Source organism: Bubalus kerabau, chromosome 3 (assembly GCF_029407905.1).
Source record: "Bubalus kerabau isolate K-KA32 ecotype Philippines breed swamp buffalo chromosome 3, PCC_UOA_SB_1v2, whole genome shotgun sequence".
In the NCBI taxonomy this organism is placed as follows: domain Eukaryota; kingdom Metazoa; phylum Chordata; class Mammalia; order Artiodactyla; family Bovidae; genus Bubalus; species Bubalus kerabau.
In genome coordinates this window covers 118815388-118830813 of record NC_073626.1, presented here as the reverse complement: position 1 = coordinate 118830813, position 15426 = coordinate 118815388, and the positions used below count along the sequence as shown (strand labels likewise).

The following is a 15426-nucleotide window of genomic DNA, read 5'->3' as shown; positions in this document are numbered from 1 at the left end:
GGAGGCAGCATTCCTGGCAAGTGTATGCTCCCCCACCTACCCCCTCCACCTCCTGGGTTACTAACTGCTTACCTGGCAACCAGCTTTCTTCAACATCATCTGCAGAGCCACCAGGCTCAGCCTCCCCTCCCCCAGCCCTTGAGTCTCCCATGGATCACTGGGGACCTGGGGGATGGGATACATAATCAGATTTTAATTGTCACATTGTCTCTGATCTTTTTTTCTGTGTGCATATCTTCTAGGCAGAGATGTAATTTCAATTAATTTTGCTTATCTGATAAAAGTTTCATATCCTTTAGGCTAATTTCATTTGAACTAATCAGCACCACGTTCATCTTTGAGTTCCAGCCTGGATGTCTTACCTTATCTGGAGCAGAGATCGCCTCCCTCTGTCACATCAAAGCGTGTCTGGGCTGTGCAAGTAGACCAAGCTGTGAGATGTGGCCTCTCAGCCCGCACTGAGGTAGTTTGTGGGGCCTTTTGTTTTTCTCACTTGAAGAGCTTTACTAAAAGCTCATTTGGTTTTCCTATTTTTCAGTTCAAGATATCAGTATTTCCCAAACAAAAGGTGTCCCATTGCTTTGTGTGGACCCATAAAGATTAAAATTATACTGAACTTGGAGTGCATGCATGCCAAGTCACTTCAGTCATGTCTGACTCTTTGCAACGCTATGGACTGTAGCCCTGCCAGGCTCCTCTGTCCATGGGATTCTCCAGGCAAGAATACTGCAGTGGGTTGCTGTGCCCTCCGCCAGGGGATCTTCCCAACCCAGGAATCGAACCCGCGTCTCTTACGTCTCCTGCATTGGCAAGTGGGTTCTTCACCACTAGCACCACCTGGAGAGCCCTGTAGTTCTTCCTTTTCTCCCTGCTTCTGCGGGATATGCGGCAGCTATATCTCAGTGATGAATGTCAGTTTTTGTTTTATTAAGGAAAGTGGGAAGATGAGGAAGGTATTGTAGGCTGTGGGGAGAATGGACTGAGGTCATTCTCATGAATCCCCATAGCTGTGCCAGCTCTTGTTAAAATTCATTTGAACCACAAATATGCCTTTCTTAAAATGAAGCTACTTCTATTTTTTCCCCATATAATATAACTAAACTACAAACTGAGTTTATCACTTATCCTTTGATGTGGTACTGAGTTTGGCCAAAACCAAGCACTTGATTGAAGGTTTACTTGAGGAAGAAAAGCCAAATGCCGAAAAGTAGTGCTTAAGCAAAGTGCATATTGGCTGGTCTTTGGTTTTCACTGCAAGTGTTTTCTAGCTAGGAATTTTTATCTCTCTTCTATCAGATCAAGAATCATAATCTAAAATATAGGAGTGAAAAGGAAAGGGTTGGGCAGAAGGAGAAAACAGAACAAGTGAGGCGGAAGATACACACATACACACAGTGATGATGGTCCGGTCCCCAGAAAACCAGGCCTAGAGTCCTAGCCCAGGTCGCTACTCGTTAGCAGTGTGATTTTAGAAAAGCATTCGGCCCCTATTCCTCCATGAGCAAGAATAAAGAGTGGATGGACCAGGACCCAGTGGAACCATGGCCCATTGGTGTCTACCTATCTTTGATTTCGAGCCATGTGAGTAGGTGTTGATTTGGGGCTGCAAGGGCAGACACTGAGTTATGGACTTGGCAGAGGTCAAGAGGTTGTAGAAAGTAAAACTTGCTTTTGTGATGGTACTTAAGTCCAAGCACTGCCCATCACTCTTACTGCTGTCACAGTGAGAGTGGTTCCAACTCTTAGGGGTGGACTTGCACCAACCCCCTGAAAATTGGGTGTATACATGTGCCCATTTGATTATTTATATTGCAAATGTAGAATGAGAAGTGCATCTGTTATGTAGACTCTAGTGTTTATATCCACAGATCATCACATCTGTGATGGATAAGCATGCTACAGGAAAAGCTATATTGTACTCAACCATTCACCTGTTGCAGGACTCTTGATTCTTTCCAGCTTAGAGCAATTATGAATAAAACTTTTACAAACATTTACTTGCAAGTATTTGCATGAACAGAGCTGTTCAACTCACTGGGGTAAATGGCTAGGAGTGGGATTGCTGGGATGTATTATGGTGTTATGCCAGTGCCAATGTGTGATTGGTTTGCAGCCAAACCGTCTTCCAAAATAGCTGCACCATTTTGCATTCCATCAGCAATGGATTAGAGTTTAAACTGTGCTCATAATATTACTTGCTGAACAGGAACTCAGTTATGTGTGCTATAGATATTTTGAGGGTTTGCTAAATGCCAAGGGGTGTTTTCAAGACTGAGAGCAAAATACACAAAAATTCTTGTAATCATGGAGTTTATTATCTATTTGAGGGGATAAGAAAACAAATATCACGCATGTTGCATATCTAGCATACACAATGGTGATTGGTGCTAAAGAGGAAATTAAAACATGGGAATGCAGTTTTAAATAGGGTGGTCAGCAAGGGTTCACTTAGAGGGTGACATTTGAGCAAAAAACACACGAAGGAGGTGAGGGAGGGAGCCGTGTGGGGATCTTGGGAAAGAGCATTGAAGGTAGAGGCACAGGAGCTGTGAAAGCCTTAGGATGGGAGAATAGCTGATCTGTGCATGTGGTTGAGCAGAGTCATGGAGGGGATAAGAAAACAAATATCACACATGTTGCATATCAAGTATACACAATGGTGATTGGTGCTAAAGAGCAGGTCATGAGACATGAGGTTAGAGAGGAAAGTAGTGGTGAAGGAACCAGTTCCTGGGGGACATGGTAGAGACTGGATGTTTTTCTTGGTGTCAGATGGGCAGCCATTGGGAGGATTGAGCTGAGTAGTGACATGCTCTAAGGTTTTAGAAGGGTCACTCTGGGTGCTGTGTTGAGAATAGCAGAGATTGAGGGGGAGGGTAGAAGCAGGGAGGGTGGTTAGGAAGCAGAGGCAGTAAACCCAGTGACAGACCTGTGGCTTAGGCCAGATGGCAGCCATGAAGACTGTGGCAAATGATTAGATTCTGGAGACATTTTGAAATTGGAACCAATAGGACTTCTTGGTAGATTGGATGGGGAATTTGAGGGAAAGCATGATATCAAGGTACCCAGACTGAGATCAAATTTCAGACTAAGGGCCCAGTCCTCATAAGATGGCCCTTACCTCAGACACTGGGCTTCTCTGATGGCTCAGTGGTAGAGAATCCTCCTGCCAATGCAAAAGATGCAGGTTTGATCTCTGGGTCCAGAAACTCCCTTAGAGAATAAAATGGCAACCCACTCCAGTATTCTTGCCTGGGAAATCCCATGGACAGAGAAGCCAGGCGGCTACAGTCGACGAGGTTGCAAAAGAGTTGGACATGACTTAGCAATTAAAGAACAACTACAACTTCAGACACCAGCTTAAAATTCAAGGGTGTTCAGGACTACCCTCACTTTTAACCATCTGGTTACAAATTTTGGAGTTGCTATGACCACTCTCAGGTTCCATAATTCACTAAGAAGTCTCACAGAACTCACTGAAAGCTGTAATTAGGAAATTACAGTTTCTAATAGCCAAAGGATGCAAATTAGACAAGTTGTATAGGGTGAAGATTTTTGTGGATATCAGATGCAAAGCTTTTATCCCTAGGAACACATTGCCCTTCTCAGCTCCCATGTGTGACTGTATTGGAGGATTGCCAACCAGGGAAGCACACCCAAGCTTGGTGTCCAGAGTATTTATTGGGGTTTCATAATACACACATGATTGATTGAATCACTTACCAAATGACCTATCTGTAGCTTCCCTCCCCTCTTCCCTGGAGATCAAGCTTATATCACATGGCTCAAAGTCCTAACCCTCTAATCACATGGTTGGTGTTTCTGGTGGGACTAAGCCTATCCTGAGTTATAAAGAAAAGATAATTTTATCACTCCAGAAATTCCAAGGGTTTAACTCCCAGGAGCTGGAGATGAAGGCCAGCCAAATTCTTTATTACCCACAGGATAACTGCTAAGGTTTTGATCCAGACAAGTGGAAGAATAGGATTTCCCTTCAGTGAGGTGGGGAAGAGAAGAGCCAGCTTGGAAGTGAAGAGGTCAGGAGCTGTATGTGGACCTGTTAAGTTTGATGTGCTTTTTAGTCATCTAAGTGAAGGTGAAATCAGACTGTTGGATAACAGGTCTGGTGTTCAGGGATGGGTTCTGGTCAAAAGTGAAAATCACAGGAGGCTGATGGATGTACAGTAGAGATATGCTTGAAGCTTGGAAACCTGGGGTCTTGTGGCAGTGAAGTGTGGGCACTCTCCCCATCTGGCTCACTGGGCAGCCCGTTTCTGTTCTCCAGTCCAACAATCCCCTTTGCCCAGAAAGTCATTTCCATGACAGTCTGTCCAGCTCACCTTGACTCCTAAGTTACATCTTTATAGGTAACCTCTGGGATGATTCTCAAAGGAATGGTGAATTATAACCAACATGGATTAATCTTACCAGTATAGGAATCAGAGGGTAATCTCTGCATTTACTGCCATATCATGGGTTGTTGTTGTTGTTCAGTCTCTCAGTCATGTTGAACTCTTTGTAACCCCATGGACTGCAGCATGCCAGACTTCCTTGCCCTTCACTATCCCCTGAAGCTTGCTCAAACTCATGTCCATTGAGTGCATGATGCCATCGAACCATCTCATCCTCTGTCATCCCCTCCCTCCTCTGCCTTCAATCTTTCCCAGAATCAGGGTCTTTTCTAATGAGTCAGTTCTTCCCATCAGGTGGCCAAAGTATTGGAGCTTCAGCTTCAGCATCAGTCCTTCCAGTGAATATTCAGGACTGGTTTCCTTTAGGATGGACTAGTTGGATCTCCTTGCAGTCCAAGGGACTCTCAAGAGTCTTCTCCAGCACCATAGTTCAAAGGCATCAGTTCTTCAGCATTCAGCCTTCTTTATGGCCCAACTCTCACATCCACACATGACTGCTGGAAAAACTGTAGCTTTGACCATACAGACCTTTGTCACAAAAGTAATGTTTCTGCTTTCTAATACACTGTCTAGGTTTTTCATAGCTTTTCTTCCAAGGAGCAAGTGTCTTTTAATTTTATGGCTGCAGTCACTGTCTACAGTGATTTTGGAGCCCAAGAAAATAAATTTGTCAGTATTTCCATTGTTTCCCCATCTGTTTGCCATGAAGTGATAGGACTGGATTCCATGATCTTAGTTTTCTGAATGTTGAGTTTTAAGCCAGCTTTTTCACTCTCCTCTTTCACTTTCATCAAGAGGCTCTTTACTTCCTCTTCGCTTTCTGCCGTAAGGGTGGTGTCATCTGCGTTTCTGAAGTTATTGATATTTCTCCCGGCAATCTTGATTCCTGCTTGTAATTCATCAGCCGGCATTTCACATGATGTACTCTGCATAGAAGTTAAATAATCAGGGTAACAATATACAGCCTTGACATACTCCTTTCCCAAATTTAAACCAGTTTGTTGTTCCATGGTGGTTTAGTCGCTAAGTCATGCCCAAGTCTTGCGACGCCATGGACTGTAGCCCACCAGGTTCCTCTGTCCATGGGATTCTCCAGGCAAGAAAACTGGAGTGAGTGGCATTTCCTTCTCCATGGGATCTACCAGACCCAGGAATCAAACCCAGGTCTCCTGCATTGCAGGCAGATTCTTTACCAACTGAACTACAAGGGAATGTCTGATTCTAACTGTTGCTTTTTGACCTGCATATAGGTTTCTCAGGAAGCAGGTAAGGTGGTCTGATATTGCCATCTCTTAAAGAATTTTCCACAGTTCCTTGTGATCTACACAGTCAGCAACTTTAGTCAATGAAGCAGAAGTAGATGTTCTTCTGGAACTCTCTGGCTTTTTCTATGATCCAATGGATGTTGGCAATTTGATCTCTGTTTCCACTGCCTTTTCTAAATCCAGCTTGAACATCTGGAAGTTCTCGGTTCATGTACTGTTGAAGCCTAGTTTGGAGGATTTTGAGCATTACCTTGCTAGCATGTGAGATGAGTTCAGTATCATGGTAGTCCTTCATACTGTGTGCTACTTTCAATCTGTTCATATCAGGGGCAGAGGAATCAGGTGATCCTGGCAAGTCATTTCAAGGCTGTTTAACACATTTTGTAAAATGGACATGTTGGATCTGATGACCCCCTAGGTCCCTTTTGGCTAAAATGATCTTTGAGTTTTATCTCAAGGCTCAGTTGCTGTTGGTAGTATGTCTGAGCCTGCCTGCGCCTATGTCTCCTGGCTCACCAACAGATGGTAACATTTTTTTTTTTAATGGCAGGAGGGTTGAGATCCTAGAGCAGAATAGACCTAACTTTTCTTTCATTAAGTATTTCTTTCTTATCCCCCAGGCATAGAAATCAGCACATAGTAAATGCTCACTTAATATGTAATAGTAGTGAATTTAAATCCTTGCTCCTGCCTACCATTCAAAGCAACCCAAACACACTGGACTCTGGGTTCATAGTATTTCAGGTTCTGGGTAATTTGTTTAATAATATTAATTTTCACTTTTAGTTGATGTATGTATATATATAGAAATATATATATATGTAATATGCACAAAGTATATATAATATTATAATTTGTATGAGAAACTTTTAAAGGCGTAACAGAAATGTGGATTCTGGAGTTGGAGTATCTGGCTGGGTTTTAGCCCCAGCTCACGAGTCACTGAATCTCTTGCAGAAATTACTCTCACCACTCTCTGCTTCAATTTCCTCATCTGTAAACTGAATAGAATCAAAGTTTATATCACAGGCTTGAAATGAGGATTAAACAAGTTTCCATCTGTAAAGTCCTTAGCCTACTGGGAATAGTGCATGGCCCACAGCAGTAGTTATGGAGCAGTGGTGGTTGTCAGAAGGGAACTGATTTTCCCTCTTGGTATGAATGGAGGCCAGAGTCAGGACTGGCCCTGTGGACCATAATAACTGCAGCACAACCTCCAGCGGTTAGCGCCCCAAGCTAAGATTCCTAAGGGCTTACATCTGGTCCTTTCTTTTTTTTTAAGGAAAGTTTTATTATTTTTTAAATTATTTTGCTTTTTGACCTTGCTAGGCAGCATATAGGATCTTAGTTCCCCACCCAGGGATGGAACCCTGGACCCCCTCAATGGACACAGGGGAGTCTTAACCACAGGACCACCAGGGAAGCCCTGTTTGGTCCTTTTAAGTGGGAGTTGAGTTCCCTTTCTGTCTGTTCAGAGCTGCAGGGTGCAGTTTGCTGTCCTGAACCCTGATGACCTCAGGTGAAGGTGTGCAGAAGACCCAGAGGACCAGCCCACTGCAAATTATTCAGAGTGCATCTGCTGCTCATAGTGGGTTCATATCATTTTCTTCGGGCACAAAGGTAGCTCATTTCATTTGACACTGTTCTTTATGTGTGGGGAGAGTGGGAACCAGCTCAGTACCCAGAAGCATTTACCCCTCATTATGGCCCAATTATCACAACGTGCCATTTTTTGTTGTGATGAAAGCAGGTTTCCGCTCCTATAGAAATCCTGAGCCCTGAGCAGTGGCACCGCAGCTCCAGTTTTCCACCAAAACAGGTTTATAATGAAAATGTGGAAGAAACTTTAATTATAACTGTGGTCTTGAGCTCCCTTGGCAGCCTCTTCTTTTTTGATTGTTTTCAGAAAAAGAAAAGAAATGGAGCTGCTGTTAAGAATTCGTGTGAGGAAGTCGTCATGAACTTGGAGCTTTTTAAAACCACCAACTGGTTCCCCTCCCTCAAGAAGCAGGTGCCCATGTGTGGGAGGTGGTGGGAGCCAGGCTCAATCTCCCAGCGGGCCTGATCTCAACATGGAAGAACAGCATCTCCCGGGTGCTGGAGACTAATTGCATGTGGGATGGAATAGGACCAAGTTAGTTTTAATGAAAAACCTGAATTTATTGCCCCCATTGAGATTTCATTAAATTGGTTACAAACTGCTGTTGATTGGGCTTTTGGAGACTGGCTGCATGTGTTTGCCCAATATTCTTTGTTTTTGCTCTGAAAATCCCCTTCCTTTCCCTCTTTTCTCTGTTGCCAGTGTCTAGGGCTTCGTTCTTCTCTTCTCCCTGCCTCAGTCCCCTTCTTTGTTTCAGAAAGCCTCCAGCACATAGTAAATTCTCAATAAATACTATTATCTTTCATTCCCAGCTATCTGGACTATACTTCGTTTCCTCTTTCTTTCTGTTCTATTACCTTTCATTGTCTCTCTCTCCCCTCAAACAGTTGAATTGTCTCCATTAGTTTGGTCCCTCCTCACCACCCCCATCCCTTCCCTTCCTCTTCTAGGTGTCTCTATTCTCTATTGCACTTCTTTTCATTTTAATCTCAGTATCAGTCGGTCAATCTCTTTTTCAGTCTCTCCGCCACTGCTTCCAACTCTGCTTTTCTTCTCTTTGCTTCCCTCATGGTTTCTGCTTCTGTGTTTTCTGTGTCCTTTTGCCTCCTTGCTTCAGAACATTATAATCACTGGAGAAACCTAAAAAAAAAAATCCTAATGACCAGGATGAACCTTCGACCAATTAAATCAGGGTTTATGGGAATGAAACTCGAGCATCAGTATATTTTTAAAGCTCCCCAGTTGATTCACATGCATAGCCAGGCTGAGAAGCATTGCTTTGCTTCTGATTGGAACACATTTGTTGTGCAAAGCCAGCTTTATATCGCTGTGGCTTATTAAAGATGTCTCCGGGTGGTTCACTTGATATGCTTCAATCTTGCATTTCATGAAATGCATTTCCTCTTGTGCTGGTTCCCAACATAGGTTCTGTGGTCTTTGTCTTTATTCCAAGGTCATGAGAGCCCAGGACAGAAATGAAGGAGAGGTGAGACTGGGCTTTGGTCAGGATGCGAGAGGCATAGGGGCTTGGGATGGGGCCTGAGAAATGTACCCTTGCCTTATGTAACACTGTGTCTAAATGCAGAGACACAGTAAAGGCACAACCACAAACTAGAGCCTTTAGTTTCTGGACACTTGAGTAAATAGTTGGCTGGGATCAGGGTCAGGCTTCATGGGACAGGATAAATCCCCTTGTAGAAAGTCAGCTGCCCCATCTGGGGGTGGGGGTTGCTGGGGGCACACAGAGTTGCTAACTAGCAGACTCTTCAGATGACAGAGTCAAGACATGTGCTTCACTGAGATGATATGCCAGAAGAAAACAAACATCTGCCTGGTGGACTCTGAAATCATTAGTACTCTCTCAGGTACAAGAGGGAGCAGTGGATCTAGGAAATCTCTTGAAAAGCCTGCCTGTGGGCTGATATTCTCAAGGTTTAAAAACCAGGCTGAGTATGGACCTTGCTGAATTCTCAAAAGGGATATAGACCTTCATTCAGTGTGTGTGGTTTCCCCACTGGACACGTGTTCATGGACCAATTATAGATCAGTTGAAAAGTATCTGGTGGCTATAGGGGAACTCAAGTGAAATAGGTGATATGAAAATGATCCTGGAACTCTCACCACTAGGTTACAAGCGTGAACGTGAAAGTGTAGTCGCTTAGTCGTGTCTGACTCTTTGTGGCCCCATGGACTGTAGCCCACCAGGCTCCTCTGTCCTTGGAATTCTCCAGGCAAGAATACTGGAGTGGGTTGGCATTCCCTTCTCCAGGGGATCTTCCTGACCCAGGGATCAAACCCGGATCTCCTGCATTGCAGACAGATTCTTTACTGAGCCATCAGGGAAGCCCATAGTAGTGGGGGCCCCAAATACTATGGCCGCACTAGGCAGAGATTTCAGATTCAAAGTCCAGCAGAGCAAATCTGCCTGTCCCAGGTGGCTCCCACAGAAGGACTCCCTTCCCATGCCTGAAGCCCAGCACCCTCGCCCAGGGAACAGTTTTGGCTTTTTCAACTTCCTTGTCTTATTGTGAGGGCACTGAACCAGTACAGCCCAGCTGAGCTCAGCTAATCTGCCAGTAACTTCAGTTCCTGAGACTGGGCTCCAGCACGCAGTGCAGACTCCCCCAGGGCTTAGCAGCCTGCTGTACTGCACATTGACCTCCAGCTCAAAGGCTGCAAAATGATTGGACTTCCCTGGCAGTCCAGTGGTTAAGACTCTGTACTCCCAGGCAGGGGTGTGGGTTTGATCCCTGGCTGGGAAACTAAGATCCCACCTGTTGTACAGTGAAGCCAAAAGGAAATGAATAAATAAAATTCATATTAAAAAAAAAAAAAGCGGGTGAGTTGGTGTTAGCCCCTTTAGGAGCTCAATATCCACTCTTCTTGCAGAATTTGATCTCATTAGGATCTAGGCATTGGCTTGTGATTCAGATTGGTTAAATATCTGTGTTACTTAAGACATTTATTTGCATATAATTTAGGGCTTCCCTGGTGGCTCATATGGTAAAGAGCCTGCCTGCCAATGCAGGAGACATAAGATACCTGGGTTCTGTCCCTGGGTTAGGAAGATCCCCTGGAGAAGGGAATGGCTACCCACTGCAGTATTCTTTCCTGGGAAATCCCATGAACAGGGGAGCCTGGCAGGCTACAGTCCATGGGGTCGCAAAGAGTCAGACAGTACTGAGCAACTAACACTTTTACTTTCAATCATTCAGTTAGTTCTGTTTGAGGGTGACCTGGTGAAGTCTGTACATGTTTGCTTAGTCACTCAGTCATGTTCAACTCTGCGAAACCTAGTGACTCTTAACTCAAGCTGCAAGTTAGAATTATCAAGGAAGGGGTAGGGGGCATTTGGAAAAAACAGAAGCAATGCCCAGGCTGCAACCCCAAGGTTTCTGATTTTGTTGGCCTGGGGTGGATATTTTGTTTAACCAGTTGGTTGTGGTGGTTGTTTTAAGGTCCCTCATTCTAATATGAATGAGGGATGAGGGCACTGATATGGTAGAAATCACAGGAATGAACCCACGACAGAGTTCCAGGTTCTAGAACTCAGGTTTGCCTCCCCCTAGTGGCGAAACTATGGAATGATCAGGCTGTTCCTCTACAGTGAGAGGTGGGCTGGGCAGAAATCTTCAGTGAGCATCAGAATTCACCAGGGAGTTTGGAAATTATGCAGAAGCTCTAGGTGGGATTAAGTTGTTTTTCATGGGTCTGGGGAGGGGCACATGGCTCCACAGGTGATGTTGACCAGCATTTGAAAGCGTTTGGATGGGCAGGCTCCAAGATCCCTGCAAGCTAGAAAGGCCTCTGCTAGGGCCTCTGCGATTGTGTGGAGGCAGCGTCTTGCTTATGTGGGTGACCCAGGCATCTATCAGGGTCCCTGTTCTCGAAGAACGAGAACACAGTTGGCGTAAGTGGGGCTCATGGGGAGCATCTGGGTATGGAGAGCAAGAGACTGGCATCTAGAAGATGATGTGTGAAATGACAAAAGCATAAGAGCAGTTAATAGGGAGGCAGGAGGGCTGAGGGGTAATTATGCCGTCCTCACGAGTGTGTGTGACAGTTTTTGTAAAGGAGGATGACGTCTTCTTTTTTACCCAGAACTCTCACGAGACTCAGTTGTAATGTGAATAGAGGAAGAGGCTCTTGGTGGGGCAGCTATAAGAATCTTGAGAGAACTGTAAAAACAGGCTTTTTAAGGAGCTTGTGGGTTTTCTTCCTCATGGGACCTTATAAATAAAACTTTTGAGAAAGCATAGGAAATAATCTGTTTTTCCTTTATATGTCAAGAGTCTTCTGCTGACCTATCATTAGAAGAACATTATGAAACATTTATTTGGACATGTTTTTCCAGGAGAGGGGGTGCCTGGGTTGTTTTTCCATCCTGTTCTGTCCCTTGTAATGGTCTGTCCTTTTAATGGTTTTTGTGATGCCACTGACAAGGCTAGAGGTGGTGTTGGCAGCTGGGAAGACAGTCTTTCTTGCCATGGAATGGAATCATTTCCAGACTGCTTGGATTTTGGTCTCAGCATCACAAACTAAACTGTAGGGTTATGGGGAAAATCACTACACTCTTGAAGATTTCAGTGTCCGCATCTGGAGAAAGTGAGGGAGATGTTTTAGGTGGTCCCTGAGGTCCCTTCTGCCTCTGATGTGTCCTCACTCAGATCTAGATGAGCTAATTCCCTATAGGAAACAAAATCCAGAGACTCTGCCCTATAATGGAATTAAACATGAAAGCAAGGTGTGGTGGTGGAGGCACCCTGGATTTCTAGTGGGTTCAGGACCACAGGACCACCATGTGTGTGCATATGTAACACAGCCCAGGACTGGGCCCTGTGAAGGGCATGAGGTGAGGTGGGAATCTAGCTCCCTTGCTGAGTAGAGCAATCCACCAAAGAAATGATGTTTGAGGTCACAACTTTTTTTTTTTTTTTTTTTTTTTCAGAAATATGGTTGATTTACAATGTTGTGTTCATTTCTGCTGTGCAACAAAGTGACTCAGTATATACATACACATATACATTTAAAAATACATTGCATTATGATTTATCACAGCATATTGAATATAGTTCTCTGTGCTACACAATAGGACCTTGTTTATCCATTCTATATATAATAGCTTACGTCTGCTATCCCCAGCCTCCCACTCCATCCCTCCCCTAAGGTCCTCCCTCAACCCTATCCCCCTTGGCAACCCCCAGTCTGTTCTGTATGTCCGAGAGTCTGTTTCTGTTTTGTAGACAGGTTCATTTGTATCATATTTTAGGTTCTGCTTATAAGTGATATCCTATGGTATTTCTCTTTTTTGACTTAATTCTGACTTACTTATCTTTCTGACTTAGTATGATAATCTCTAGTTCCATCCATGTTGCTATAAATGCCATTATTTTGCTCTTTTTTGGTCAACCCACTCCAGTGTTCTTGCCTGGAGAATCCCAGGGACTGCAGGTCCTGGTGGGCTGCCGTCTATGGGGTCGCACAGATTCAGACACGACTGAAGCGACTTAGCAGCAGTACCCTATTGTATATGTGCACCGCATCTTTATCCATTCATCTGTCGATGGGCATTTAGGTTGTCTCCATGTCTTGGATATTGTCAATAGTGCTGTGAGCATAGAGGTATATACATATTTTTGAATTAGAGTTTTGTCTGGGTATATGCTCAGGAGAGATTGCTGGATCACATGATAGCTCTATTTTTAGTTTTTTCTTTTTTTATAATTTATTTATTTTAATTGGAGGCTAATTGCTTTACAATATTATAGTGGTTTTTGCCATACATTGGCATGAATCAGGCATGGGTGTACATCCTGAACCCCCCTCCCACCTCCCTTCCCATCCAATCCCTCAGGGTTCCATACTGTTTTCCATAGTGGCCGCACCAGCTTATGTTTTCAACAACAGTGTACAAGGTTCCCTTTTCCAGCATTTTTTATTTGTAGAGTTTTTAATGATGACCATTTCATTGAGGTCACTCTTCATAACACCATACATCTATCCATGGATGAAGTATGGGTGAAAAGACCCTTGTTAGAGCCTGAGCTTTTCTGTCCATGAATGTTGTCCATCTGTATCAGCTCTCTGCTTCCCAACTGGGTCTCCCTGAACTGGAGACCATCTACACCTATCTGCACTTAGGAGGCTCCTGCCCTCCTGGCTGAGCAAAAGCCCTATCAAAAAGTAATTATAAGGCCTGTGCATTTGTCAGCATGCATGCATGTGTGTGTGTGTGTGTGTGTATGTGTGTGTGAAATTAGTTCTGAAATCCACTGAAGTCAGGAGCTATTCATCAAAAGCTGGAAATGTTGACATTCTTTTCAACAAACTCTTTTTATGCCTACAGCCTTCCAAGTAAAGCCACCAATCCGTGCTAAGGACAGAGAAGACATCGATATTTCAGCCTGAATTTTAAACAGTGCATTATAGTGAGCAGAATGTTGGGTATATGAAGGGGGAGTGATGAGAAAACTATGTGCACACTGGTGACTATGTTCACGTAAGTGTATGTGTTTGTGGTGAGTGTGTTGGTTCAAATATGTCTGCTTCAAGACAGCTTAGGCCTCGCCACCTCCCAAAATCTTACCTACCCAAGCTGTACTGAGTTTGCATCCGTTGTCTCCCTGCTGAGTGGCCTTTCTAGCATGTGTGATTTTGAGTCTCTGCCCATTCCAGGTATGTGTGAAATAGCCTGGCACATATGAGAAGCTGAGGTCAGGGCACTGTCCTGTAGCCGTCAGTTCTGTGGACCAGACAATTCTCATGATTGTCACACTCCCTCCTTCTCTCTTTCCATGGTTGGCAACCTGGATCTGGACACTGATGTCCCATCATCCCTTGCCAGAATGATCTTTTTTTAAAAAGGCAAATTCTGTGCTTGAACCACTGAACTCTTAAGAGCTGCCTGCCAGAAAGGCTGGTTGTTGAGAGCATTCATTATTACCAACAAAATCCTTTGAGGTCTGAGCTATAAAGACATCAAACACATTGGCCTTGGCATCACAAGAAGCTGGGTCAACAGTCCTGGGGAGAACACATATCTCAAACACAGAGGGTACCAATTAAATCCAACATACTGCACTTAGCTTGGTGTTGCAGACATAAAGAATACGGTTTGTCTCTTGATGTGTCTACTGTTTGATGGCAGAGATGGATTTTTAGACAACTAACTATAACGCAGAAAGATAGTGCTTCTTATGTATAAGGTTATATATAAAGTTTTGTGAACCCACAGGAAAGGGATCAGGTCTATCTGGGCTATTTGAGGAAGGCCTGAAGGGCTGTTTGAATTGGACTTTGCAGGATGACTAGGAGTATGTTAGGCAGAGAAGCAGTGAAAGACTATTTTAGGCAGTGAGAACTAAAAGCAAATAAGACCTATAAAAATGCATGGTGTTTGAAAAGGAGTGAGCAGCTTAATGTAGCCAAAGCTGAAAGTACATGGTTGGGTGGAGTACAGAGGGAAAAATATGAAATTATATGATGATAATAACATTTATTATTACCAGCCCTTCTGACAGGCAGTTCTTAAGAGTTCAGTCATTCAAACAAAGAATTTGCCTTTTTTAAAAAAAATCATTCTGGCAAGGGTTGATGGGACATCAGTGTCCAGATCCAGTAGACCTGGGTATGACATAAGCCCTCTTGGAGGAGGTCACCATTAACCCCAGAACTTACACAGAGCCTCCAGAACTTACACAGGACTGGCAAAACAGACTCTTGGAGGGCACAAACAAAACCTTGTGTGCACCGGGACCCAGGAAAAGCAGTGACCCCACAAGATGCTGACCCAGACTTGCCCAGGAGTGTCCAGGAGTCTCCATCAGAGGCATGGGTTGGTGGTGGCCTGCTTCAGGGTTGGGGGCACTGAGCGCAGCAGTGTGTGCATGGGACCTTTTGAAGGAGGTTGCCATTATCTTCATTACCTCCACCATAGTTTGGCCTCAGGTCAAATAACAGGGAATACAGCCCTGCCCATCAACAGAAAATTGGATTAAAGATTTACTGAACATGGCCCCGCCCATCAGAACAAGACCCAGTTTCCCCCTCAGTCAATCTCTCTCATCAGGAAGCTTCTATAAGCTTCCTATCCTTCTCCATCAAAGGGCAGACAGAATGAAAACTACAAACACAGAAACCTAACCAATCT

The 15426-nt window shown here is 44.2% G+C and overlaps 1 protein-coding gene across 10 annotated transcripts in view; it reads left to right on the top strand.

Moving 5' to 3' along the window:
* Nucleotides 1-7891, top strand: part of GPR39 (G protein-coupled receptor 39) — a 205859-nt gene extending 197968 nt beyond the window's left edge. For 3 of the 10 annotated variants that reach the window (XM_055572852.1, XM_055572855.1, XM_055572858.1), the window contains one exon: nucleotides 7153-7297. In XM_055572852.1, the coding sequence (XP_055428827.1) occupies nucleotides 7153-7200 (48 nt within the window). In that variant the 3' untranslated portion in view covers nucleotides 7201-7297. Of the gene's footprint in view, nucleotides 1-299; nucleotides 464-7152; nucleotides 7298-7583 lie in introns of those variants that run through there. The other 7 variants (XM_055572853.1, XM_055572854.1, XM_055572857.1 and 4 more) reach the window with 6 other exon arrangements.
* The last annotated feature ends 7535 nt before the right edge of the window (nucleotides 7892-15426 follow it).